Below are 27871 nucleotides of genomic sequence, written 5' to 3'. Positions count from 1 at the left end.
AGGGACATAAGACAAGAAAAGCTGTCTTCATTTATCACTATCAGAAAACTGTACTGTTAAATAGGAAACTAGAAAATGTTGGGTGAAACACTATGATGTTGCTTCCATAGAATTATTATAAATATAAAACTGGGCTAGCAACTTAGAAATACATAGAAAGCACTGAGTGCTTCCTTTTAGACTTAATATACATTTAAAAAAATATGGCTGTCATAACTTGCCTGATATATTTTTAATAGCAAGCCACTGCTACATCACATAGGATGGTAACTTGAGTGAGATCATGGGATTTTTTTATTACCATGTATTCCCCTTTCAAAATCCCAATTTTCCACTTTACCGTGTCTGCAATATCACTATCAGTGCTACTCCTGTTTGCATTTATTACTAAGCATATAAAGAGCTGGCTAGGTCCCAAGCTTGTGTACAGTGAGCCAGATGGGAAATCCTGAATCAAATGTTTGGCTTGATTTTACAATCCAGCCTTAGTCTAACTCTCTGTGAAATAAATGAAAATTTGACCTGATTAGTAACTGCAAGATCATTGTTCCACGTTATTTTATTCTTGTTAGAGCTAAATAAAGGAGATCTAAAGTCTGCTAGGGTGACAAGAAATAAAAAGTAGGAATATCGCAAGATTTTAAAAAGTAATTGCATGGTTAAACAATAATAGAATATAATTTATTTAAATATTCTTGGATGTTTTCTACATTTTCAAATATATTTATTTCAATTACAACATAGAATATAAAGTGTACAGTGCTCACTATTTGTATTTCAAATATTTGCACTGTAAAAAACAAAAATAGTATTTCAGTTCCCCTAATACAAGTGCCATAGTACAATCTCTTTATTATGAAAGCTGAATTTATAAATGTAGAAATATGGACAAAAAATTGTGTTAAAAAATAAATCAAGGTACTGTAACGCTTTAGATCCCACAAGTCCACTTAGTCCTTTTTCTTGTTCAGATAATTGCTCACAGACAAGATTGTTTACATTTGCAGTAGATAATTCTGCCTGCTTATTTACATCACCTGAAAGTGAATCTGGCATTTGTATGGCACTCTTGTAGCCGGTGTAACAAGATATTTATTTGTCAGATTTGTTAAAGGCTCCTATGTCCCTTCATACTTCAACCACCATTCCAGAGGACATGATTCCATACTGATAACAGGTTCTGCTCAGTAAGGATACAAAACAGTGCAGATCAACACACGTCCATTTTCATCATCTAACTGATGTTCTTGTTTGGTGGTTTTGGGTTTTGTAGTTTTCACACTGGATTTTTGCTCTTTTAAGACTGTTGAAAGTATGTTCCATATCTCATCCCTCTTGGATTTTGGAAGGCACTTCAGTTTCTTAAATATGGGGTTGAGTTATATAGCTATATTTAGAAATTTCACATTGGTACCTTTTTTGTGTTTTGTCAAATCTGCAGTGAAAGTGTTCTTAAAATGAAGAACATATGCTGAGTCATTATCAGAGACTGCTATAACAGGAAATATATGGCAGCATATAGGTAAAACAGCAGGAGACATATTTTCCCAGAAAAATTCAGTCAGAAATTTCATTAACAATTTTTTTAACGAGCATCATCAGTATTAAGGCATGTCCTCTGGAACGCATGAACGTTTAGCACATCTGACAAGTAAATTCCTTGTGATGTCAGCTATAAAAGTGTCATGTAAGTATCTGTTATTTTTCAGGAAACATTCAAGAAGTGGGCAGCATTCAAGAAGTGGGCAGAAGACCTCAGCAAGTCACCAGGTCCTGATGAAATGCATCCCAGGATACTCAAGGAGCTGATAGAGGAGGTATCTGAGCCTTTAGCTATGATTTTGAAAAATCATGGCAGACAGGGGAGATTCCAGAAGACTGGAAAAGGGCAAATATTGTGCCCATCTATAAAAAGGGGAATAAGAACAACCCAGGAAACTACAGACCGGTCAGTTTAACATCTGTCCCAGGGAAGATAATGGAGCATGTAATTAAGGAAATCATATGCAAACACTTGGAAGGTAATAAAGTGATAGGGAATAGCCAGCATGGGTTTGTGAAGAACAAGTCATGCCAAACTAATCTGATAGCTTTCTTTGATAGGATAACGAGCCTTGTGGATAAGGGAGAAGCGGTGGATGTCATATAGCTAGACTTTAGTAAGGCATTTGATACGGTCTTGCATGATATTCTTATTGATAAACTAGGCAAATATAACTTAGATAGGGCCACGATAAGGTGGGTGCATAATTGGCTGGATAACCGTAGTCAGAGAGTTGTTGTTAACGGTGCTAAATCCTGCTGGAAAGGGATAACAAGTGGAGTTCCGCAAGGGTCTGTTTTGGGACCCGTACTGTTCAATATATTCATCAATGATGTAGATATTGGGATAGAGAGTACGCTTATTAAGTTTGCAGATGATACCAAACTGGGTGGGGTTGCAACTTCTTTGGAGGATAGGGACATAATTCAAAATGACCTTAGCAAGTTAGAGAAATGGTCAGAGGTAAACAGGATGAGGTTTAATAAAGAGAAATGCAAAGTGCTCCACTTAGGAAGGAACAATCAGTTCCATACATACAAGATGGGAAGCGACTGTCTAGGAAGGAGCATGGCGGAAAGGGACCACAAGTTGAATATGAGTCAACAGTGTGATGCTGTTGCAAAAAAAGCAAATATGAGTCTAGGTTGTATCAACAGGTGTGTTGTAAGCAGAACTCGTGAAGTCATTCTGCCGCTCTACTCTGCACTAGTTAGGCCTCAGCTGGAGTACTGTGTCCAGTTCTGGGCGCCACATTTCAAGAAAGATGTGGAGAAATTGGAAAGGGTACAGAGAAGAGCGACAAGAATGATTAAAGGTTTAGAGAACATGACCTATGAAGCCAGGCTTCATGAACTGGGCTTGTTTAGTTTGGAAAAAAGAAGATTAAGGGGGGACATGATAGCGGTTTTCAAATATCTAAAAGGGTGTCACAAGGAGGAAGGAGAAAATGTGTTCCTCTTGGTTACTGAGGACAGGACAAGGAGTAATGGGCTTAAAGTGCAGCAGGGGAGGTTTAGATTGGACATTAGGAAAAAATTCCTAACTGTCAGGGTGGTCAAATATTGGAATAAATTGCCAAGGGAAGTGGTGGAATCTCCCTCTCTGGAGATATTTAAGAACAGGTTAGATAGACATCTCTCAGGGATGGTGTAGACGGAGCTTGGTCCTGCCTTGAGGGCGGGGGGCTGGACTCGATGACCTCTCGAGGTCCCTTCCTGTCCTATTATTCTATGATTCTATGATTATCTCTTGTAAATGTAAGCAAACTTGTTTGTCTTAGCAATTGGCTGAACAAGTAGGATGACTAAGTGGACTTGTAGTTGCTAAAGTTTTACATTGCTTTGTTTTTGAGTGCAGTTATGCAATAAAAAACATTCTACATTTATAGGTTGCTTTTCACAATAAAGAGATTACACTACAGTACTTGTATTGGGTGACCTGAAAAATACTGTTTCTTTTGTTTATCATTTTTACAGTGCAAATATTTGTATTAAAAATAATAAAACATGAAAAGTGTACCTTTTGTATTCTGTGTTGCAAATTGAAATAAATAAATTTGAAAATGTAGGAAAACATCCACAAATATTTAATATTTTCAATAGGTATTCCATTGTTTAACAGTGGAATTAAACTGATAAATCCCAGTTAATTTTTGTGATTAACTTAAAAAATTAATTGCGATTAATCAACCGTCCTAATAAAAAGTAACAATATGCAATATTCACACAAAACACCCATTCATATCTGAATAATTCATAAACAGCTTAGCCAAGATCATTACATTCTTGACACAACAGGATGGCAAAGTTACATGCTTTGTTCTGTGATCTCCTCCTGCAGGCAAACATGCCTGTCAGCTAAAGCACTGCAGGTTATATCGAACACACAGGAAAAGCACCAAATTATAATGATAGTGCTGAAATCTTTGGGTTACCTAATTGTTGTGAGCATTTTAAATCATTAAAAATATATGATGATTGAATCAAATTAAAACCCTCAGAAGAATAAAAGCTGTACTCTGGTTTTGTGAAATAATAGAATTAAAATTAAAGGTTTGAAAAAATTTCAGTATAGAACTCTCTTTCACTAGCACACATTAGGGTAAAAGAAACCAAGAGGACTGCTCATAGGCTGAATAAATTAAACATATTTGAACAGATTTAGCAACCTTTTACTGAAATGTATGCAGATAAAATATATGGAAAAATTCTAAGAAAGAGACTGAGCCTGCTTCTACTCCTATAGAAGTCAACATCAAGACTCCCAATGACCTCAATCAGAGCAGGAGCAGGCTCCTTAAAAGATGTATCAAAGGTACTGAAATAGTGTAACAAGAATATGGGTTCACTTTTCCTTGACAATCTCTTCTGTCCTGGAACTATGGAACATTCTCAATACAGTGGGATTTTGAGACTTTTCTGATTCCTTTGACTGTCATATGTTTTCTCTGTGTTTATGACATTAATATATATCATCTTGTGTGTCTTATTCCTAAGTGCTTATGTTTGGCCTTTCCGGTCAATAACATCATCAAAAAGGCAGTGCAATTAAAACAGCTGTGATACTAGTTAATAAGACCCTGTTCAGTAATAACCTACTTCTCATAACACACTTTGGAGTTTCTTTATTTGCTACGACGATGCTCTCACTTTAGATTTTTATTAATTCTCATCTGCCACATACTTCAGGAAGGAGCATGAAGATCTTACAGACATTTCATTATTTTGTTTGAGATGTTTTGCTATCTCTATTTAAAATTCCATTATTTTATTTTAATTGGGTTTGATAAACCACATTCTTTTCCGTTTTAATTACCCTGGCTCCTCTTGTCACTCTACAGGGCAAATCAGTTAAAAAATTGTTGCTATATTAACAAATGATGTCTGTTTAACATATCCTTCATAGTCTCTATTTTATGTTTTCAATTAAATAGAAAACAAGAATTTTTCTAAAGTAAATGCACACACTGAAAGGCTACAGGATTGATCTCACTTACAAAATCCATCCTTAAAATTAGGAAACGTCTTAAGAGAAAAAGCAGCACTATAAAACAATCTTAAAATACACAGAAATGTATATAATAATTCAATGAGTTCATAATAGAACACTTACAGAACAAAGAGAAATATAGTATGACAAATGTTGAGAAATATATCAAGTAATTATATAATACTTGGAATCTCACAGCACTTTTTCCTCTGTAGTTCTCAGTGGACTTTACTAAAATACTTAAACAATTTTCCAAGATCACGCAGCAAGGCAGCAGCAGAGACAGGAAGAAAACCCATGTTCTCAGCTCTCAACATGTGTCATATCCTCTAACTACAAAATGTGCACTTCTCAAACAATGGCTTCAAAAAGCAGTTTTAATCTAAACTGTTCAATTGCAAAACACCTTTTGCTAAATTATTCCAGATGAGCAAAAGGGATAAAATAATGTACCATCCCAGCTGTCAATAAGAAATATACATAACGACAGAGATGAATGGAAAATCTACTATCAAAATGTGCACTTTCTAGAAATTAGCATTCCCCATCCACACATATTCTTCACTCACTGAAATAAAATTTAGCCTCACAGGTTTACTCAAACTTAAAATGTGTACTTCATAAACTATTACATGTAAATTACCTAATAAATATCATACTACATATTTTAAAATGCTGGTCCTCAGTTTCAACTTCCTTACCGCAGTGGCAGTATAGCACATTAACGTCAAAGGCAGTGAAGGGCAACCTAGGCTAGTGAATGGGCCACATGAATGACCCCTCCATCTTATTGTGCCACACGATTGATGTAACCAAGACAGTCTCCTGAGATAGGGTAGTTTTGCTAACTGTCTTGCATACCTACCATTTGTGGGGTGTACAGATTGAACCATTGTAGCACTTTGGATGCTAAGGGAGCACACAGCTCTAAGGATGTCCTCATGTAGACAACTACCCAATTAACCAATAAACCTTGATTAATCCTATCGACTACACGCATTTCCTCTCCCGCTTACTACCTCTGTATCAGGGAACCGGTGCCCCCGAGGAGCTAGCTTAAAAACTGGCTCCTCACGAGCACCAGATCCGCCTGTTCCCCCACCCTCTGATAGAAAGCCAGCACTGCAGAGGGGGTATGCTGGAGTCAATATGTGCAGGGAGACAGCTTTCAACCAGGCACCCTGCATGTATTGGCTCCTGCAGACCTGCCTGCCCACCCTCCCTTGCTGCCTCCTACAATGGCAACAATGGAAGGCAGGCAAAGCTGGTGCGGGGGGGAGGGGGGGGACAGCTAAAAAGATGGTTCTCCCCAGTGCTGCTTGCTCTGCTCTGCCCTGCACCCCCCTCCCCCCCCGCCTGGCAGCAGTGGAGGAGGAAGGGGCCACAAGGCTGTCATGAAGCAGCCTCTGTATGCGGTAGGCACAGAGGCTGCTTCACTGCAGCAGCCCATCTGCAGGTTTGAGCTCCCCGTGAACAGAGGCTGCTCCGCATCCCATGGAGCAGCCTCTGTCTGTGGCGAGCCTGGACCCACCACAGACAAAGACTGCTTCATGGCAGCAGCCCCTGTCCACGGGAAGCTTGGAGCCCCCACAGACAGAGCCTGTTGCCACCCCACGCTGCTGTATCAAATAGTCATGTAACCACTAAGATACAATTACACAATATGTAACATCCCTATACATCTCTCACAATGCTGTGTGCAGTCAGTACCCTCACTTCACATGCACTCTTGCTTTAAGTGCATGTCTCTTTTGTAATACTGGTAGGAAAAAAACAATGAGGGCAAAAATCAGCAGAATCTAGCAACCCTAGGCCTGCGCAACGATAAACAAAATGTCTGGTGGGCCACAAAGAGAATCCCTAGGGCTGCATGCGGTCCTTGGTCTACAGGTTGGCCACCTCTAGTCAAGGGTATAACTCAGGTATAATGTGAGCATCAGAAATCCAGGAGTGAAAAGGATCTTGAGAAAATTTTCAAGTCCAGCTTCCTGTAATGAGGCAGGACCAAATCTAGACCATCTCTGACAGGTAGTAATTTAAACTATTCTAAAAAACTCCCTTAAAAACCTATATCATTACTTAACTATCCTGACAATTGGAAAGCTTTTTCTAATAACTAACCTGTATTTCTCTTGCTTCAGATTAAGTACCCTAATCAGTAGATACAGAAAATAAATTGATGAATTCACTTAACAGCCCTTAACATGTTACAAGACTATAATCAGCACCTACCCCCCCCCCCCCTCAGATTTCCTCTCTCAAGACTCCAATTGCCCAGTTTGGAGTTTTTTGAACCTTTTCTCCTATCTCAGTTTTGTTTTTGTTTTTTTTAACCTTTTGGCATTTTTGTTGCTCTCTTCTGGATTGTCTCCAATTTGTCCACATACTTCCTAAATACGGTGCTAGAACTGGTCACAGTACACCAGCTGAGGCCTCACCACCAGTGCTGAGTAGATCAGGACAATTACCTCCCTTGTCTTACATAAGACACTTCTAATGAATAACCCCCAAAATTATATTCATTTTTTTTGCAACTGCATTAAATAGTTGACTCATATTCAGATTGAATTCTGCTGTAATTCAGATGCTTTCCAGCAGTGCGGCTGCTTTGCAGTTGTTCTCCAGTTGAGCATTTGATTGAGCCTTATTCTGTACTTATCTTCATTGAATTGAATCTTGCTAATTTCAGACCAGTTCTCCCATTTGCTAAGGTTGTTTCACATTCTAATCCTGGCTTTCCAAAGTGCTAACAACCCCTTCCACGTCAGTGTCACAAATGTTATAAGTATACTTTCCATTTCATTCTCCAAGTCATTAATGAAAATATTGCCTAATATCAGATCCAGGACTGATCCTTGTTCTCCCCATTAGATAGTAGTCCTAGTTTGACAGAACACCATTCATAACTACTCTGAGTATGATCTTTCAACCAGTTATGCACTCATCTTCTAGCAAGTCCATCTTAGATTGCACTGCCCTATTTGCTTATAAGAATACCATTTAGGACTGCATTAAATTTTCTTATTAAATCAAGATCTCCACTGTTTCTCCTCTATTCACTAGTCCAGTAACACTGTCAGAAAAAAAATAAGATTAGTTTGGCATGACTTATTCTTGACAAATCCATTCTGTTATAGCCCTATTACCCTCTAGTTACTTACAAATTCATTGTTTCATGATTTGCTCCAGTATCTTTCCAACTTTCAAAGTTACACTAACTGGTTACAATTTCCCCTTTTCAAGAGAAGTACTGTATTTGTCCTTCCCCAGTCTTTTGGGACCTCACCCATTCTCCAGGAGTTCTCAACAAGTAATTGTTAACTATTCCAAGCTTCAAAGACGTTCCCGTGTTAGTCCGTAACTTCAAAAACAATGAGTAGTCCGGTGGCACCATATTTTTGTTAAATCTCTAAGGTGCCACAGAACTATTGTTGTTCCAAGCTTGATTCTGCTAGTTCCTTGAGTTTGATCTGGCCTGGACAACTTGAATACATCTAACTTATCTCAATATTATTTAACCCATTCTTTCCCTATTTTGTCTTGTGTCCCTCTTCCCTTGTTGCTAATCAGGCTCACACGATGGCTACGTCTACATTGGCCCCTTTTCCGGAAGGGGCATGGTAATTTTTGAAATCGCAATAGGGAAATGCGCGGGGGATTTAAATATCCCCCGCGGCATTTAAATAAAAATGTCCGCCGCTTTTTTCCGGCTTTTAGAAAATCTGCTTTTAGAAAAGCCGGAAAAAAGCGGCGGATATTTTTATTTAAATGCCGCGGGGGATATTTAAATCCCCCGCGCATTTCCCTATTGCGATTTCAAAAATTACCATGCCCCTTCCGGAAAAGGGGCCAATGTAGACGAGCCCTTACAGTTTAAAAATAGCCCATAATTCTGTATGTCTGACCAATCTATTCCAGTTTTATTTGCATTTCTGTCTTGACCATTCTAATTTTCCACACACATTTTAACACCCAAATTTATACTTTGGCTTTTGAGAATAGCATGCATTGTGTAGGTAAGGTGGGTTCGGCAAGAATTCTTTATGAGATCTGAGAAACCCACACTAGATTGGGAGCTCTCAATTGGCACTCCAACTGTCTTTTTCTGGGATTTTAACATCAGTTACACCATGGCTCGCACTAGCAGAAGGGACAAGCAGGTTCTTTGCACTCACCCAAAAGGGCTGAACAAAATACACCTCAGAATGACTCTAACTGCCAAAAGCATTCAATAATCTGCTATATTAGTACCATACATTCTCTTTGATATCTTTAAAGTTTGCAGTGTAATCCGATCAATTACATATAAAGATAATATAGTAAAAATATGTACAATTTCCCCACACCAACCATATAAATAGATTAACACGGGTGCTGACAATACAGGATTTATACTCCTCCCCCCCCCCCCCACCTACACCCAGTGGGGAACACTAAAATGTTCTTTAATAACTATTTCTTTGCTATCTGCATTTTACATATCACCTTTTAATCCATGTTAACGAACTATAATGACTAACTCAGTATAGTGTTTACTACTAGGCCTATAATCTGAGCCAACAGAAAATTAGCCTGTCAGCATTTGGGGAAATTTGCTCTTTAAAGGGACTGCAGAGAAAGATTGTATATATACAAGCATTACAAGCTGAGGGTCCTTCATCTGTGTCTGGGGTGGTGAGGATCTTTTTCTTTTTTCAGCCTGGTGGATGGGGTAGAAGAGTGGGGGAGTCTCCTTTTCTCCCCCCCCCCCCCACTGATGATGCAAAGGAGAACGCACACCTAGAGGTGAAAAGGGGCCTGTGAACACAGCAAATGAAATGGGTGGGTTTCACCTACCCTAGGCATTCAAAGGGTAAGTAGCTGGGAATGACAGAGAGAATTTAGATCATTACAGTCATATTAAGTGAAAGCTTCACAAGAAGATTTATGCCCTAATCCCAATATTCAATCATTCAAAGCATACACTGGAGCTGTGAACCCAGAGTGCACCAATCCCTGATGTTATTTAGGATCACAGAAATTAGAGCTAGAAAAGACCTAGCCCATTCAGCCCAACAACCCCCATCGATGCAGAATCTGACCTCTCCCATAATGCCCACAGTGCCTTTATCATAAGCGCATCCCCTCTGATGACTTTTTAAAAATATGCCTGCTGTTGCCTGGACGTGTGCTTGTGTGCAGCGAACTGCTTCTCTGCCTCCTGCACCTCTCGGCAACCACTGCAAAGCCAGCACAGCCGCCCTAACCCAACCACCGGGGCAGGGAGCAGCTTCTTTGATCCGTTTCACTTCCTTCACCTCCAGCACGTGCAATATTTCCCAGGCACCAGACTCCCAGGGCAACGAGAGCCGCTGGGCTCTTCCCAGGGCAATAGCCCGACGGTGCGTGCACCCCATGGCCATGTTCTCGCACATACCGCACAAGGCCCCACCGCTCCCCCCCAGGCATGTTGCCTACGACCAGTGCGCAGCGTATCGGGGGAGCCGGGGCCGCAGGCACAGCGGGGGCCCTGCACGCGCCCGCTCCCGGGAAGATGCTGGTACCTTTTATCCAGGCACGCGATCCACTCGCTGGAGGAGGAAGAATGGGAAGCGTGAGCAGCGACCATGTTTGCCCGGCTCCCTGCGCACCCAGGCGGCGGCGGCTGCTCCTCTCCCCCCCGCCCCTGCGACTGCTGCCGCCTCTCCCCGCGCCGAGCAATGGGCTCTCCCAGCCACCGGCTCCGGCTGCCTCGCCGTGGGCAGAGCCACCTGGCCCAGCCCGCCCGCGGCTCAGGTGCTGGCGCGGAGCAGGGCGGGCCCTGGGGTCAGAGCCGGGCTGAACTGGCCGGGAGCCAGCAGCCGGGAAGGCGCGGGGAGAAGGGGTCTGCGTGAGGAAAACCCAGGGCAGGGCCCGAGCCCCACTGGGGCGGGGTCCTGGGGCCAGACGCCGCAGGCCCGGCACCGGGGGCTGGAAGGGCTTTCCCTCCACTGGAGCTGCCACAGACACCTGTCAGGGCGGGTCTGTGCAAACAGTGCAGATGTTTTTGATTTAATGAATTCAAGTAATGTATCAAATCTTGTCACCTAAGTGCTGTTTTCAAAAAAGATGGTTTGACGAAAATTCAGGTAGGAAGAGGACTTGAATACAATAGGGGGGGGAATGTGAAAGTCGGGGGGACATGCATGGACAGGCTATGGCTGGCGTTTTCCCATCACAGCAAAAAGCAATGAGACAAAATCAACATTTTGATGTCCACACAAAAGTGACCTTTTAGTAGAGGCCCAAATTAGAATCTTATAAGGTGTACAAGTGCTAATGGAGATTAGCAAGAGAAGGCAAAACACAACCTTACTGTTTTTCACATTTTTTTGGGTGTGCATGGTGCCTTAAATTCATACGAAAAACAAAGTCACACTGATTAGCAGCCATATCAAGGCCTGCTCATGGACATTGTTCAGAGAATGCCTAGACCTGCGTGTAAGCAGATAACACAATGGCAACTGACCAAAGAGATGAGGTGATTTCACAGGAAATAAGGGAAAACACCTTGGCTATGTCTACACTGGCAAGATTTTGCACAAATACTTTTAACGCAAGAGTTTTTGCATTAAAGTATTTGCGCAAGAGAGCATCTACACTGGCATGTGCCTTTGCGCAAGAGATGTGCTTTTCCGTGCCAGTGTAGATGCTCTCTTGCGCAAGAAAGCTCCGATGGCCATTTTAGCCATTGGGCTTTCTTGCGCAAGAAATTAACGTTGCCTGTCTACACAGCCGTCTTGTGCAAGAACAGTTGCGCAAGAGGGTTTATCTCTGAGTGGGAGCGTCACAGTTTTTGCGTAAGAAGCACTGATTTTATACATTAGAATATCAGTGTTCTTGCGCTAGTACTTGCGGCCAGTGTAGACAGGTGGAAAGATTTTGTGCAAAATCTTGCCAATGTAGACACAGCCCTTTAGGAAAACATCATGTTCCACACCTGACCCCAAGAGGTTGGAGTACACACAACAAGACACCTTCCAGTTCTTAGCATCCTCCCTACCTTCAGCTGATGCCAACTTCCATCCCTTAGGAAGCTGCTGGTGGCTGCCCCACTGCTCCTGGGTCTGGGGTTGATTAGGACTTGAACCCAGAATCGCAGGCTCTGGAGCAGGGGTGGGCAATAATTTTTGACCGGGGACATTTCAGAAATGTTTGAAGTGGCCAGGGGTTGCCCCCAGAAGAGGCAGGGCCTCAGGTGGAATGGGCAGGGTCACGACACTTCGTGCTTCCACATTCACAGACCCTGATTGGTCGGGGGAGGGAGCAAGTGACATCCTTGCCCTGCCTCCCCCCGCCGCCCAGAACCACCAGCTGTTCTGAAGTGACACTTAGAAGTGACACCCCCTTTGCAGAGCTGGAGGACACTTCACACGCTCCCCCTTCCCCCCAGAACCCAGGCCAATCGGAGCCTTTTAAGCTCCCTTCGCTCTCTGCATGACGGGAGCAGGGTGGGAAGGAGACTTCACACATTCCCCCCACTCCCAAGCCCTGATTGGCCTGGGGCCTGCACGAAGTCTCTACCTACCTACCCTTGGGCTCGTGGTGCTTAGAGTCAACCACCAAGGTTGACTCTTAAGCACCACATACGCCCAGTCCCTAGGCCCTGATTGGTCTGGGAGTGGGGAAGCGGCGGGGCCTCTGCGTGCTGGATCAACGAGCTTGGTGGGCCAGCCCATGGAGGTCCTTTTGCCCACTTTTGTTCTGGAGGCTGATGCTTTCTCCATTAGGCCACTGGGACATACCCCACCTCCCTACCTTCAGGGGATGCCAGCTCCTGCCCAATCCCAGGCTCTGGAGGTTGATGTCTTATCCATTAGGCCTCTAGAGTTTGTGTTAATGGCTCTCAGCACTCCCACTACATAAATTGTACCAATAGCCCTGCTCAGGAGGTGCCCAAGTTGCCTTCTGGAAACATCTCGCTCCACTACACAGGCAACCCTTTCCCACAGTCTCTCTCATGCAGGGCTGCTGGTGGCTGCTTTTAAGCCAGCTCCCCTGAACACTAGCTCCCACCTGCCTCCCTCCCCTTGCTGCTGCCTCTTTGGGAAGCAGCAGCATGGGGGGGGGGGCGGGAGGGAAGCAGGCAGCGCCCATCTCCCCTGCCTCTGATACAGAGGCAGCAGGGGGAAGTGTGTGTAACCATGCCAGTTAACTGATGAGCCCAGGCTTATCAATTAAGCATATACATGAATACACGTTAACATCCATAGGCATTATGATTTTGGTGTCCTACACAGCCCAAGCACCTGAACCCCAACTCCTCTCCAGGGGTGGGAGCAACTCTGCAGGGAGACTGTGCTCAGGGCTGCAGGAGCAGAAGCTGTGGGGGGCAAGAGCAGAGCAGGAGGGCTGGTAGGAGAGAATACAAAAAGTAATGCAGGTGGAGCTGCAGGCCAGGAGATGGAGCAGGAGGCTGTACCACAGCCAGCCAAAGATGTGTGGAAGGGGAAAACAGGTGAATGGCCACTAGGCAGAGATCATAGAGGGTCAGGGGATGGGACTACTGGAGTCGGTGCTGACCACCTTCTCAGTGTGATGACCTGACCTGGAGGTGGCCCTGGGCATACTCAGCATACATGGCCGTATATGTCTAACGACAGCCCTCCTCTCATGTTACCTATCCCACCTTGCTCAGAAGAGCCTTTCAGAGCTAGCAAGTCATCTCCTTTCCCATCCCCAAGTCAGGGAAAAGTGAGTTAATTAACCTGGGCCAGTGCAGGTAGAGAACCCAGGACTTGGAGAAGTACCAGGCCGTCTCTCAGAGGGAGAAAAATCAGACAGCCTTGCTGGGGAGCCCAACACCTGAGAGCTACACTTTTGTTCTGGAGGCTGATGCCTTCTCCATTAGGCCACTGGGACATACCCCACCAGAGCTACAACACTGGTATTTTCACTTCTCAGCTTTTCACCACAAGTTCAGCGTATATCAGCCATGAGCCAATCTATATTGTGTCCTTATTTTTGCCAGTGCCTTTGACTAATTTTGGAGGGAGGAGGTCAGGGAGATGAATTATCAAACTTTAAAAAGTTCCTACATTTGTTAGTATCTCTCCAGAGCCCTAAACCTGCATGCTGGCTTTTATGCCAGTCCACATGGTCTAGAGCTTCATGCGGCTCTTCCCCTCCCCCCGTAGCTAGTAAAAAGACGGCATTGGCTGGCGGGAGCCTGAAGTGGCCAAAGGGGCAGTCCTTTTTTTTTTTATTTTGCTCGACAACTTTTTCCCAGCTCTTCACACTAGATCCACTGATATCTTGGCTTCTTGTCCAGAATGGATTGACCATCCCTGTTCTAGACAGATTCCTTCCTAGGAGAAGCATCACCCCAAATTTGGAAATGTTTTCTGAAGATATAGGATGTGGTTGGCACACAGATTTAAAAAAAAACACTTTGGTAGATTACAGGTGAGTTTGGACAGTATACTCCATTCACTCAGCTCTGCTGCATGGGTCAGATGGATGGGGTGTGCATAAATATATGGCAAAAAGCAGATGAACACCTTGGCAGTGCATGAGACGGATGGGGTGTGGCGGACTATTGCTTAAAATACTAAGCACAATTTGGGGTCAGTAAGTCTACATCTACACTGCAGCGCTTTCAGGATGCCGGAGGTATCCCAAAATAGCTATTCTACATCTTTTGAGTGCGCCCATTATTTTAAAATATAATGGGCTCGCTATTCTGACGTCTCTGTAAACCTCATTCCACGAGGAGTAAGGGACATTTCAGAATAGCGATTTATTTCTAAGTAAGTGCTGTGTAGACAACGCCAAATTTAAAAATAAGCTATTTCAAAATTGACTCGACATTACTGTGTAGTACTGTGTAGTAACCAATTAAAACATTATTATATAGAGAGACCTCATTTGTTATGTCACTACATCAAATTTCAGTTTTACTTCTCATGCACATTGTCTTGTGGGACATGCTGAAACAATGCTCATCCCAGTATTGCAAAATACTTACATCTATAAGCAATAATGATAACTTACTTTCCAGATCAGTGGTGAGGGTCACCAATTCACAATTTACTGGTGTGGCTTTCTGACAAGTCTCCTGCTCTGTCCATGATGATAAACATTTGGCTGCATGCATTTTTGTATGCTACCTCAGTGTATCATGCCAGCTCTGTACAGGGAGCTAGCATAATAGACTTAACAAGAGCCCCCAAAGGTCACAGACTCTGATAAAATATAAAGGCCACCTCAGTTAGTTTACTGTCGAACAAAGTACATTAATAGTCATCGGTAGCCAGATGGCCTCTGATCCCCTATGCGTTTGTACCCGTGACAATGGACTCAACTCAGTCAATAGTATCGATTTCACTATTGCTCCCTAGTCCAGGAAAAGAGTTAAGTCAAGGTATCCCAATATTTATAGCCAGAAAAACCATCTATGATACACACCTTACATATCATCTTACGCATTAATGACACATTTGGTACCTTGCCTTGAACTTTCCTCCAAAGCATTCCTATTCACCATCCATTGTTATGCCTTCACTCCTGTTGTTTCAAACTATTTTATCATTTACTAAGTTGGGGTGTCCTTGTACTATCCCAGCAGAATGTATTTACATATTTCATGTGCTTTTAGCAGGGATAGCAGTTCTACTGCTGAGAGATACTGATTTGCAGGCAAATATGTGCTTTTGACAAGACCTGTCTGTTATAGGGATGTTAAATTTAAATTAATCAGCTAATTGAGTAGTCAATGGAATTTCCACTGACTACTCAATTAGTCAATACAAGGGATGCTTACTATCCTGCTGCACCCCTCCCTTTGAAATGTACAAGAGCCACCTGTACTCCTGTGGCTCTTGTATGTTTCAAAGGAAGAAATGCAGCAGGGAACCAGGGTGAGCGGGGACTGCTTTGGTCCCCCTCACTCTGTTTCCCCTGCTGCGCCTTTGCCCCCCTGCGGAGACGGTGTTGGGGAGGAATGGCTTTTAAGCCAGTTCCCCCAGCACCTCCTACTCCCCCACTTGGTGTCTCTGATACGGAGGCAGCAAGGGAGGGGAAATGACTAGTCGAAAAGTGACTCGACTACCCTATAAGCCTAGGCTTATCAGGCAGTATCAGCTAGTCGCTTACATCCCTAATCTGTTACTTATCGTATAACTCTTGCTTACTTTGGTTCAGGTACCAGGCCCATGCTTCAGGCTTTCTTTCTTTCTTCTACAGGTCCTACAAAGATATGTGACTATGCCACCTGGTGCTGGAATCTGGTATTTTTTCCATGGGGATGGAGAATAAAACAAAGGATTCCCGCTCTGGAGAAATTCTCTTTAAGGAATGGGAAGGAATCAACATTGTCTTCAGCTGGCCTTTGAAATGGCCTCCCTACCCTAAGAGGATACAAATGAAGAACCCTGAAAACAAAACTCTAAAGAGACATGGAGCGGTAAACCCAAGCCAGAGAAAAAAGATCTGTCCTGAAGAATTTTGCCTATAATAAGGACTAAGGAGAAAGTTATGTTCTGTAATGGTCTTTCTTAGTGTATTAGGCTTAACTGGAATGTTTTGTTTATTTTGGCTTAGTAACTTACTTTGATCTGTCTGTTTTCATGTGCAATCACTTAAATCCTATTTTATACTTAATAAAAAACACTTTTCTCTATTATCAAACTCAGCATAAATAATCATTACCTGAGGGAGGGAGGAAGCAACTACTGTGCACATCTTTCTTTTATTAATAAAGGGGGTGAACATCTTTGAGCTTTATCTGTAAAGTGTTTATACAGATTAAGACTGATTTGGGGTTTTGGTCCCCCTCGAGGGGCGGGTTCCTGCATGCTGTCAAGGCCTGATAGCTGATAGTACAGTTCAGCAGCTGTGTTGCTCTGCTGGGAATCGGTTACCCCTCACTCTCTGCCTTTGCTGGGAGAGACCAGAGCTTCTGTCCCAGTGAGACAGGGTGGTGGGATCCCCCACACGGCAGTTAGGCAGTCTCAGTGGTATGATGAGCACACTAGGTGACAGTACCAACGGGATCTCTAATCAAACCCTCCATAGTCACCAATTTTGTTTCTCTTTCTGGAATGAGCAGGGAATAAGATTTACTATCAATGTCATGAGACTTGACTCCATAGCCAAAAAATTGGGAAGGCAGCTGGTTATAAAGAAGGCTGCTACTGGGAGATACTCAGGTTAACAAGTGTCTGTTTGAAGGACTGAGTGCCTTTTTTAACCAGCTGCAATTTACAAAGGACAACACAGTGCCACTTAAAACCCTTTAAGAGTATAGACCAGCAATCAAACCAGCTTGCACATTTTCCAGTAACAGAAAGACGTCAAGCCCCCAAAATACAGACACCCAAGTTATTATTTGTGTTACTTGGACAAACAGCTGCACATGTCAAATTTCAGACTTCTGCCATTCTTTGCTATGTCTTTGTTCTTACAGAGCCTGATCTGAGTTTTTCTAACCAGCTGGCTAGCTATTCACCACTGACTAATTCAAACACCGCTAAAGGGAGCACGCTTAAATGTTCCAGAAAAAAAAAAAATAATCTTCAGCCAGAGACACATGAAGAATTTGATCCAAAAAGGTGAATTTGTGAGCTGGAGCTCGTCACCAAGGTCGCCACAACTGCACCCCAGCTCCAAACTTCACTGCCACTCCCAGTGTTAGTCAAGGAGGTTTATTCTTTGGGACAACAGTTAAAACAATCACCAAAATGTAGCTGTAAGTCAGCAGCTGGCCTGCAGGGTTCAGAACCACCCCTCATAGGCACCTTTGACGCTCTAGCTCCTGACAGCTTCCTAGCCTCAGACAGTACCTCTGCCTCCTTGTAGCAGCAGCAGCTGTGGGGCTGCTTCCCTGGGGCTCCCCAGAGGGGTTAGCACTGCTGTTGTGTGGCTTTTGCAGTTTAGGGTTCAACATCTCAGTTCTTCCTCCTCAGTACTCTATCAGACTCAGTTCTTCGCTCAATTGCCTACTAACAGCCTTTATAGACTCAGGTGTAGCGCAGCCCTCGTTAATTAGCTGGATTGGCCTCTCCTGCTCCACTCTGGGCTCAGTCTCTCCACAGAGACCAGCTACCTTGTGGCAGAGCTTGAACTACTGTCATGATAAATAATAAATTAATGGTTCCAGGGCCTATCATCTGTCAATTGCTTTAGTCTAACAACTGAAATGCCATCTCACTTCCTGGCAAAGTCACTCAAAAATCCGAGAGCCTACTCCTCTGCTCTGGCGATCTGTGCTCAATACAGGACCCCAGAAGAAACAAAGGTGAACAAGCCATCCTTACACTCCCCTGTTACCTGTGTTCTGCCCCAGGGCTGTTCAAACATAAGCCAGCTACATTGACTCCAAAGTACCACTGTACGAGCTGCATATCACAAGAGTGCAGCATGACTCCTTCACCCTGACATGCTCCAGACCATGCACGGGATTGAGAGAGAGGGTCAGGTAGGGCTGGTTCCACCAAATACAAGTATTTCAAGGATGACTCTAGGAGAAACCACAGCTAGTTTACTCTAAGGGAATCCACTTACTCTAGGGCCATGGTGTCCAACACGCTACCCACTGGTTGAGTGTGGCTGGTTGGGTGTGGCTAATTGGCTTGAACAATGTGGCTATTTGGCCAGTTAAGTTTAGCTAGTTCATTATAGCACTTCAGAAGCGGTTGGACATCACGGTTCTAGGGGTATCCACAGCTAGTCACCTATGTTAACTTTAAGTATGCTTTGTCCTGCCAAAATGAAGCAAAGTAATTCACTGGCTCTCAGACTCCAGCTCAAACAATGATTCATACTAATGTCACGTATAGATGCATAGACTCATAGATTAAGATCAGAAGGGACCATCATGGTAATTTAGTATGATCTGCACATTTCAGGCTACTGAATCTCCCCTGTCCACCCTTATAACCACCTCTGGCTGACTTACTGAAGTCCTCAAATCATGTTTCAAAGACCTTTATATTAGTTTATAGCTGCAAGTGACTCATGCCCTATGCTGCAGAGGAAGGTGAACTCCCCTCTTGCTCCCTCTTCCCCCCCTCTCCCCAATCTCTGCAAATTTGATCCAGGGGGAAATTGTTTCCTGACCTCCAGTACTTCAACTGGTCAGTTTCAGTTTTCATACAGCATGGGGTCCTGCTGTGTATCCATCAGGGGGGATACATTTTAGAGTATGGTTAAACTGAGGGACACCAAAAGAGTCCTTGAAAAAAATTAAGAATGAATCTGGCAGGTTCAAGATTATGAGGCAAGTTTAGCATCAACCTATGCTGGGTTCAACCTAAGCTAAGTTTCCAGTCTAAAACTTTAAGAGCCCAACTGTTCCATTAGTGGCATATATAACTGACATTGACTTCAGAGGGATAAACAGGACCCGTCTTGGTAAAGACAGAAGCGGAAATAGGAGTGCTATTGGGATTTGTATGCTGCAATGGATGTGGAACAGCTGATGATGTGTGACATACAAAAGCAATGTAATCTACATACTAAGAATCCTGTCATATAAACAACACATTGGTCTGGTCCCTCATTCCAGGATTATTCTCTTACACTGGTAACTATTTTGCCTTAAAGACAAAATAGATTATTTATATAGTATATCAGTGAGAAAACCTACAAGGGCCTGCACATTGCCCCATCACCAATCAGTCCTAAATGCAAAAGTTGCATGAAGAGTAGCATAGTGTATCTCTCATTAGCTATTTAAACCAGAATTGTGACATCCTGGCCCCAGGAAGTCATTGGGCATTTTGGTATTAACTTCAACAGGACCTAGAATATTCCTGAAACTGGAGGACCTAAACTGTTTTGTGGCTGTAATTGTATATATGCGCTCCTTGAACAGCTTTCCTGAGCAGTGGAGGACTTCTTGTTCATGTGTAGCTCTTATGCGGCATAGCATTCTGCAGTAGTTTTAACTGTCATTTTAATTTGATGTTGCCCTTTCTAATGAAAATGAATTAAAAATGCAAGGGGGTTGCTCATAAAAATAGTTAGTATGGCCAATCATAGCCTATGTTTAGCTAATATTCTTTAATACCAAAATCACTTCTCAGATATCTAGCATTTAATTAAAATCAAGTTTGTGATGTCATTCTTCAGTAACAAACTGTTATCAGAAACCTCTTACATTATTACTTAGCAGAAAGTTTAGCTGGATATTTCACAGACATTCTTGCCAAAAGGTTTGGCTGGCCAATATCAAAGCTTTTCTGTAAAGTACCGACTAGAATAGAGGATTATTTGATTTCCACATATAAACTGAACATGCAGCCTGGGTTATTAAGAGGACTTAGAGAATACATGTTAAGATAAGAAATGACCCTCCACTAGTAATGTTGATATTCACACACTGACAACATGGAGGAATGCATACGTTTTAGTATTTTTATTTCAAATTTAGGGGGTTTTGTTTGATTTTTTTTAACTCCTTAAAACAGATAGATAGAGGAGGAAAAGCCAAGTGAGTTTAGGTCTTCTCAGGATATTTCAGTCCCTGGATGATGATAAAAAGGCTAGATGTCCTATTATTTTGGCCCCTTCAAAATGGAGAAGAAAAAAGACCCCATTAAAAAAACAAAAAAAATTACAAAATATTTAGATTCATGATTAATAATGCATAGTTACAGAGCTCATGGGTGATATGAAGAATAAACATTTGGAGAACAGTGCTTTGAAAATATAAGGCAATACACAAATATGATTATCTTGTTATAAAGATCTACATAAAATATCAACACATTTGGGTTTATCTGGGTATAGGCCGAACATCAAATGCAAAGCTCTACACAACACATGAAAAGCATTAGAATGACAACAGGAAAACTATTTACAACAACATTAAATATTTAAGTGTTAAAAGCACTGAATTTGTACCATTATTACTTTTACCTTTCCATCATCATGCACTAAAAGTCAATATTTGTAAACACACACAGCTATTTCGGACATCCATATTGAAACAAAGAATAATGACATAATGATTATATCAATTAGCTTTGAAGCCATGACTAAAGTTTCTTGGTTATTAATTAATGGTAACAGTTCCTATAAGGAAAGAAAAAGCTTCCTTCTATACTGAGATAATCTGCAACCTAAGCCACTTTGGATAAGGGAGGTTTGTTTTTATAAGAAGCCAAAGACTAAAGATTTTATTGTACACTCATTTTCAATCAAACGCCTAATTTTTTATTCTACTATCATGTTTTCCATAAAATGACTATTATTTTCAGATCTCCATGACTTGGAAAATATGAGATGAGTACATTGAAAGGCGCATGATAATTAGATCCAGGATTAGGTAGATTTATACTTTAATAACTTTCAAATGAACAGTAAGTTATGTAAAGATGAACTCCAGGACTCATCTATTCTAGCTACAACCGTGGATAAAGACTTAACAATAAACAGGTACATAAAATAGAATACAACTGGTCAAATTTTGTTTTCTCCTCTCTTTCACGTAAAGATGACATGACCAGGACATTTGTACATGGCAGGAAAACACCACTTCTATCAAGGAAACAACGCTTTAACAGGATGGCTCTAGATAACAAGTATTATTATCAGGTTTGCAAAAGATAACCATTGAACTTGTCTTTGTATTCTGAAAGAACAGAATATCACCCTACACACCTGCAGTGTCTTTATACCCTTTCACAATAGATGCTATAAGGAGTTTTCTCTATGTGAGTAAAGTGTATTGTTAGATGTGTAAATTCCCAAATAAAGAAAATCCTTTTAGGGTTACCATTAAAGTTGGTAAAGGAATGTAAATTAAAGACAAGATACTAAAAACACCTTTATAAAAGAACAACATCACAACCAAAATACAGCAAAGGTTAAGAATTATCGAAATAAATAACCTCTGGTGACCAAAATAGATTATGACATCAATCTAGACATGCAGTTCACAAAAATAGCTCATAAAGAAAAATTCTCATGGAAATGTATGGCCCAAATTCACAGCTGTGCTTAAGACAGGAAAGAGCAACTCAGGGACAAAAGGAGTACTGGGGAACATGCCAACGCAGCTTTTGTCATCTTTGGGCACCCCTGAGCATAATTCAGAAGTATGTTGGTCACTTCCCAGGACACAATTTAGAACTTCCTAAATGCCAGTTGACTCATACATTTACCTTTATAAACTGGCTACTATAACAAAAATCCATTTAATCACAACCATTTGGTTATTTCTGTAACACAATAGCTTTACAAAGAATGCTATGACCAAGTGTGCAGACTAAACTATACACCCGCCAATATGAGAATTTAAATGTGTCCAGTGCTAAGAAAATAAGAGGATGAAAAAAAACCGTGAGGATTGCAGCAAAATGTTTAAAAGTGCCATGTTTTATTAATTAAAAATGCTCTCCTAGAGGTATAACATTTTCTGGAAAAAAAGTTTCCCTGTACTGTATACTTTGCACAGAACAAATTATTCACTCGGATCTAAGGTTAAAGATACAGTGGGTGGGTGTCACAATAAGGATTACAGTACAGTCGAACCCTTACAATACAGTGGAGCACTACCATTCTTCCATAAGTTTATGTTTGCTGAGTTGTGTCTGTGTTGGTCCCAGGTTATGAGTGAAATAGCTTTTATTGGACTAACTTCTGTTGGTGGAAAAAACACACAGCTTTTCTTCAGGTCAGGGGAAGGAAACCAGAGTGTCTGAAGGCTTAGCTGCGCTAGAAACCATGAGAATGGTGTTTCAGGGAGTAGTATAGAGCCTGATATGAGTTACAGCATAATAGGATTCTTCCTATGGGCATTGTGGGGCTCTTAGGATCAGAGTGCTGATTGCCTTTAACTTTTGCTAAGTCCAGTACTGAAGTTCTTATCCAGTAGCAACTCAGGCAAAACTTGCACTGAACTGATTTGAATGTGACCCTTCACATACTCTAAGGGACTATTCACTCTAAGGAGAAGAGCTTAAATTCATAACTTTTCTAGACCGTACAAATCATGGTCTTAATAAAGACACTAGATTTATGGTATGAAACAATCTTCTGTAACACACTAATTTGCTTTTTATCCTATAACTATAGGGGTGTTCATGAGCCACTTTACCTTGAATGGTCCCTATGACAGGGCATACTTGCTCCATACTTGCTTAAAAAAAATACGGGACACACTTGATCTCAGATAGGGGAGGGGGGAACACCAGCTGGGAGGGGAGTGCGGCTGGCCGTGAGGATGCGGGAGGGGAGAACCAGCTGACAGAAAGCAGGGCTGGCAGGGTCGAGGGCAGCGAGACTGGCCAGTGGAGATCAGGTGGGCGGGTCAGGGGCAGCAGGGCTGGCCGGGAGAGATCGGGGGGGGGGGGGGGAGAGGACCGGCCTGCGGGAAGCAGGTCTGGTCAGGACGGGATCAGGGGGAGTGGAGCTGGCTGGGGGAGATCGGGAAGAGGAGGGGGGGAGAACCGGCCAGTGGGAAGCAGGGCTGGTCACGGGGAGTGGGGCTGGCCAGGGGAGATTGAGGGTGGGGAGAACCAGCCGACGGGAAGCGGGGCTGGCCAGGGGAGGAAGCGGGGGGGAGAGAGAATCGGCCAGCGGAGAGCAGGACTGACTCAGCCGCACACAGATCCCGGGCACTGCCTGTCCCACGCACAGTTCTGGCGAAGCACAAGCGAGTCCAGCCCTGGGGATTCCCTCCCGCCTCAGCCCCGTCCCCCCTCGTGTAGTTGCATACTGCCTGGCTGGTAGACACTCACGCAGTGTGAGCGCGTCTACCAGCCAGGCAGTTCGCAATTAGGTACCAATACTCCTAATAATAATAAAACTTACCTTATTAGAAAATACCGGACATTTTATAGTCTGGTATTTTCTTAATTTTTTTCCTGGACAGAACCCTCACATACCGGACTGTCCGGTTCAAAACCGGATACCTAGCAACCCTAGTTAAAACCTGTCTAGAGAGTCTGAGTGGTAGGACCCAGTTGGAGCTGTATACATAGGGACTCCTGGGGTATGTCTACACTACCCTCCTAGTTCGAACTAGCGGGGTAATGTATGCATACCGCACTTGCTAATGAAGCCCGGGATTTGAATTTCCCGGGCTTCATTAGCATAAGCGGGGAGCCGCCATTTTTAAATCCCCGCTGCTTCGAACCCCGTGCAGCGCGGCTACACGGGGCTCGAACTAGGTAGTTCGGACTAGGGTGCCTATTCCGAACTACCGGTACACCTCGTTTCACGAGGAGTAACGGTAGTTCGGAATAGGAACCTAGTCCGAACTACCTAGTTCGAGCCCCGTGTAGCCGCGCTGCACGGGGTTCGAAGCAGCGGGGATTTAAAAATGGCGGCTCCCCGCTTATGCTAATGAAGCCCGGGAAATTCAAATCCCGGGCTTCATTAGCAAGTGCGGTATGCATACATTACCCCGCTAGTTCGAACTAGCGGGGTAGTGTAGACATACCCTTGGAGAGGAAGGAAACAGACACTCTTGCTCCAGTTGTGGAGCAGGAGGGACCTGGCTGCCAGGGAAGCTACAGAGACTTCCTGAGACACAGTAGTACTGGGGAAAGGTAGGCAGAGCTGGGGAGCAAACTCCCAGGATGCCACTTTGCTCTCAAGGCCTAAGAGTATTAGGACTAGCTGCTGCCCCACACTGGGGCTATGTCTACACTGGCAGCTTCTTGCACAAGAATATCTTGCGCAAGGATTCTTGTGCAAGAAGTCTTGCGCAAGAAAACGTCCACACTGCCAGGTGTGAGCTGTGCTTTTGTGCAAGAGCGCCCATGGCAGTGTGGACGCTCTTTTGCGCAAGAAAGCTCTGATGGCCATTTTAGCCATAGGGCTTTCTTGCGCAAGAAATCCCTGCCAAGCGTCTACACTTCCCGCTTGCGCAAGAGCTCCTGCACAAGAGGGCTTACACCTGTTAAAAAAGAACGTAGCTCTTGCGCAAGGAGTCCTCTCTTACCATGCCGTACTGTAAATTTACTTGCGCAAGAGCGGGCAGGTAGTGTGGATGCTCTGCAGATTCTTGCGCAAGAACAGCCATACTTGCACAAGAAGCTGCAAGTGTAGACATAGCCTGGCTGAAAGGCATTAAAGCAGGCTGGAGGGAGTCTGTGTAGTCTTTAAAAAGAGCTAGATAAATTAATGGAGGTTAGGTCCATAAAAGGCTATTAACCAGGGGCTAAGGAATGGTGCCCTTGGCTTCTGTTTGTTAAAGGCTGGAGAAGGATGGCAGGAGACAAATTGCTTGATCATTGATAGAAATGTAGCCGTGTTAGTCTGGTGTAACTGAAACAAAATACAGGACTATGTAGCACTTTAAAGACTAACAAGATGGTTTATTAGATGATGAGCTTTCGTGGGCCAGACCCACTTCCTCAGATCAAATAGTGGAAGAAAATAGTCACAACCATATATACCAAAGGATACAATTAAAAAAAATGAACAAATAAAAAAAATGCTTGATCATTGTCTTTGGTCCACCCTTTCTGGGGTACTGGCCGCTGTCAGCAGACAAGATACTGGGCTAGATGGACCTTTGATCTGAGCCAGTATAGCCATTCTTATGTTCTAATGTCTTGGCCAATCAAGGTGAGGCTTTTTAAGAAGCCAATCTGAAGACAGCTTGTTGGAACAGCTCTGTATATAAGAAGCTGCTCAGCAGAGAGAGGGTGCAGGACTGGTTGTCAAGGGGAAGTACCTTAGAGGGAGCAGTGCTGGGCTGGATATAGGGAACTGGAGAGAGGGAGGCTCTAGCTTGATACATTCAGGCCTTAACACAAGGACCAAGGAGGTGAAAGGATCATGGGGAAGTGACCCAGGGAATAGGAAGCAGTAGAAGGGAGAGAAGGAGGGCAGAACAAGGCTGCTGCTAGAGGATTCCTAGGCTGGGACTGAGTAGTGAGTGAGCCAGGCCCTCCCCCCCCATCTTTCCCCTTACACCACCTTGCTACCAAGAACAGTGGCTGATACAGAATGTGGCTTGCCCTGAGGCAGAGGGGCTAGGCTTTGGGGCCACAGTGGCAGTTGAAACTGAAGACTGTTGATACCTCTGGAAGGGGGACAAGAGACCACTGTGGTGAGCACTAATGGAGGGCAGTGTGTCAAAGAAGATGCTGTGGTCTGGGAGCAATGTGGGTCCAGAGCAAAATTGTGGGGAGAACACAGAGTGATGAAGGACAGGACACCTGCCAGAAGGAGGCATCCTCTTAGGACTGAACTAATTCCTGGAATGATCAGCAGGAGGTGCTGCCGTAGTAAGTCATGCTTTGTGACAGGTCTGCGGGAAGGCAGCCAGGGCCAGAGGGAGCAGCAGGTACATTTCAGATGGCAGTTTGCCCCTGAAACAAGGGCTATATAAAGACTGGCAATGGGTCACTGAGGCAAGGTGGGGAAAGGGAGTTTGGAGGTTCCTTGAAGGGGATACCCCAAAGTGTGTGGGCACTGTGACAGGGCAATGTCCTGGGGGAATGGCTCCATGGACTAAAAAGAAATGGGTCTGATATAGGGTGCTGGAGAACGGGTAACAGCAGGTGAGACACCAGTTGGAAGGGAGCATTCAGGGCTGAACTGAGCTGATTCTCTGAGTGACCAATAGGTGGCGGCGTGAGCTGTGTCCTGTTTCAGTCCCTTAGAATGATAACTACTTATTCCAAACATTTAGATCTTGAATTTAGCTCCGGCATTCTGAGTATCTTTCCCAGACCTGAGGAAGAGCTCTGGGTAGGGTAGTGTTTCTGAAAGTGTTCTGTGAAATCACTTTCAGAAACTCATTAACTGACTGCCCCAGTTTGTTTATTTACTGGTGCCATGGTCATGAACCCTTGCGGCTCCCATTGGTTCCGTTTCATCCTTTGCAGCCAAGGGGAGCTGCAGGAAGCAGCATGGGCCAGGCCTCCGCTTTCTGCAGCTCAGTTTGGCTGCAAAGGACGAAACGGAACCAATGGAAGCCGCAAGGCTCCATGACCACGGCGCCAGTAAATAAACAAACTGGGGCAGCCAGTTAATGAGTTTCTGAAAGTGATTTCACAGAACACTTTCAGAAACACTGCTGTAGGGTGTTGTCCCTAGGGAGTGTGGGGCTGAGACAACCTCTTCTCTGCCCCAGGCCTTGCTCCTGCCCCATCTGTTCTCCACCAATGCCCATTCCTGCAACCTCTTCCTGTGCCCCCTCTTCCTGCCCCTGCTCTGTCCCCTCCCATCCCCTGCAAGCAATGCAACCCAGAGGATTACCAGTGACCGGCAGAAAGTGAAATGACCCAGGCCCAGCCTCCTGTGCTCCCCCAAGCCCAGATCCCAGCCGGATCACTCAGAGGAGCAGAGCAGACTGAGGCTGGGTTGCTCTGTTTCCTGTGGCTCCAGCCGCTGCTGGTGAGGGTGGAGGTGAGCCAGGATCTTGCTGCCAGTGACAGGCCTCCCCAGTAATCCCCCAGGCCACCTTGGGCCCTCGGGGAATCCCAAAGTGTGTAGCCTGGGGCAGCTGCCCTGAACCATTCAATGGATGGGATGGCTCTGCCAAGAGAAGCAATCTTTTATTGGACTATTTCCTCACCCACCGTGTCTCTGGGTGCAACAAAGGGCATGGCTACACTAGAAATGCAGCAGTGTCACTATAAGCTCTCTAATGTAGCCACTCCAAGGCAACAGGAGAGTGGTCTCCCACTGGCCTGTTCTGTTTATTCCCTCTGAAGCATCTGCCACTGGCCACTGCTGGAAGAAAGGATACTAAGCAAGATGGAGCATTGGTCTGAGTCAGTATGGCTGTTATTACATTCTTACCCAGATATGGACAAATATCACAGACCCCTCCAAGAGAGAGACTGGCAATAAGGGAACTGGAGAAAGTAGAAACTTCAGTCGACAGGCAATTTGTGACCAAAAGAGAAAAGA

The 27871-nt window shown here is 43.9% G+C and overlaps 1 protein-coding gene across 2 annotated transcripts in view; it reads right to left on the bottom strand.

Annotated features, from left to right (window-relative positions):
* RAPGEF4 (Rap guanine nucleotide exchange factor 4) overlaps positions 1 to 11067 on the bottom strand; it is a 230160-nt gene extending 219093 nt beyond the window's left edge. The window contains exon 1 of one of the 2 annotated variants that reach the window (XM_089779764.1): positions 10576 to 11067. In XM_089779764.1, coding sequence (XP_089635890.1) covers positions 10576 to 10640 — 65 coding nt within the window. In that variant the 5' untranslated portion in view covers positions 10641 to 11067. The remainder of the gene's footprint in view (positions 1 to 10575) is intronic. The other variant, XM_006116479.5, reaches the window with a different exon arrangement.
* Positions 11068 to 27871: the final 16804 nt, after the last annotated feature.

Source organism: Pelodiscus sinensis, chromosome 7 (assembly GCF_052426305.1).
Source record: "Pelodiscus sinensis isolate ZL-2025 chromosome 7, ASM5242630v1, whole genome shotgun sequence".
Classification (NCBI taxonomy): domain Eukaryota; kingdom Metazoa; phylum Chordata; order Testudines; family Trionychidae; genus Pelodiscus; species Pelodiscus sinensis.
Note: the sequence above shows the minus strand (reverse complement) of the source record. Positions and strands in the feature narration are given on the sequence as shown.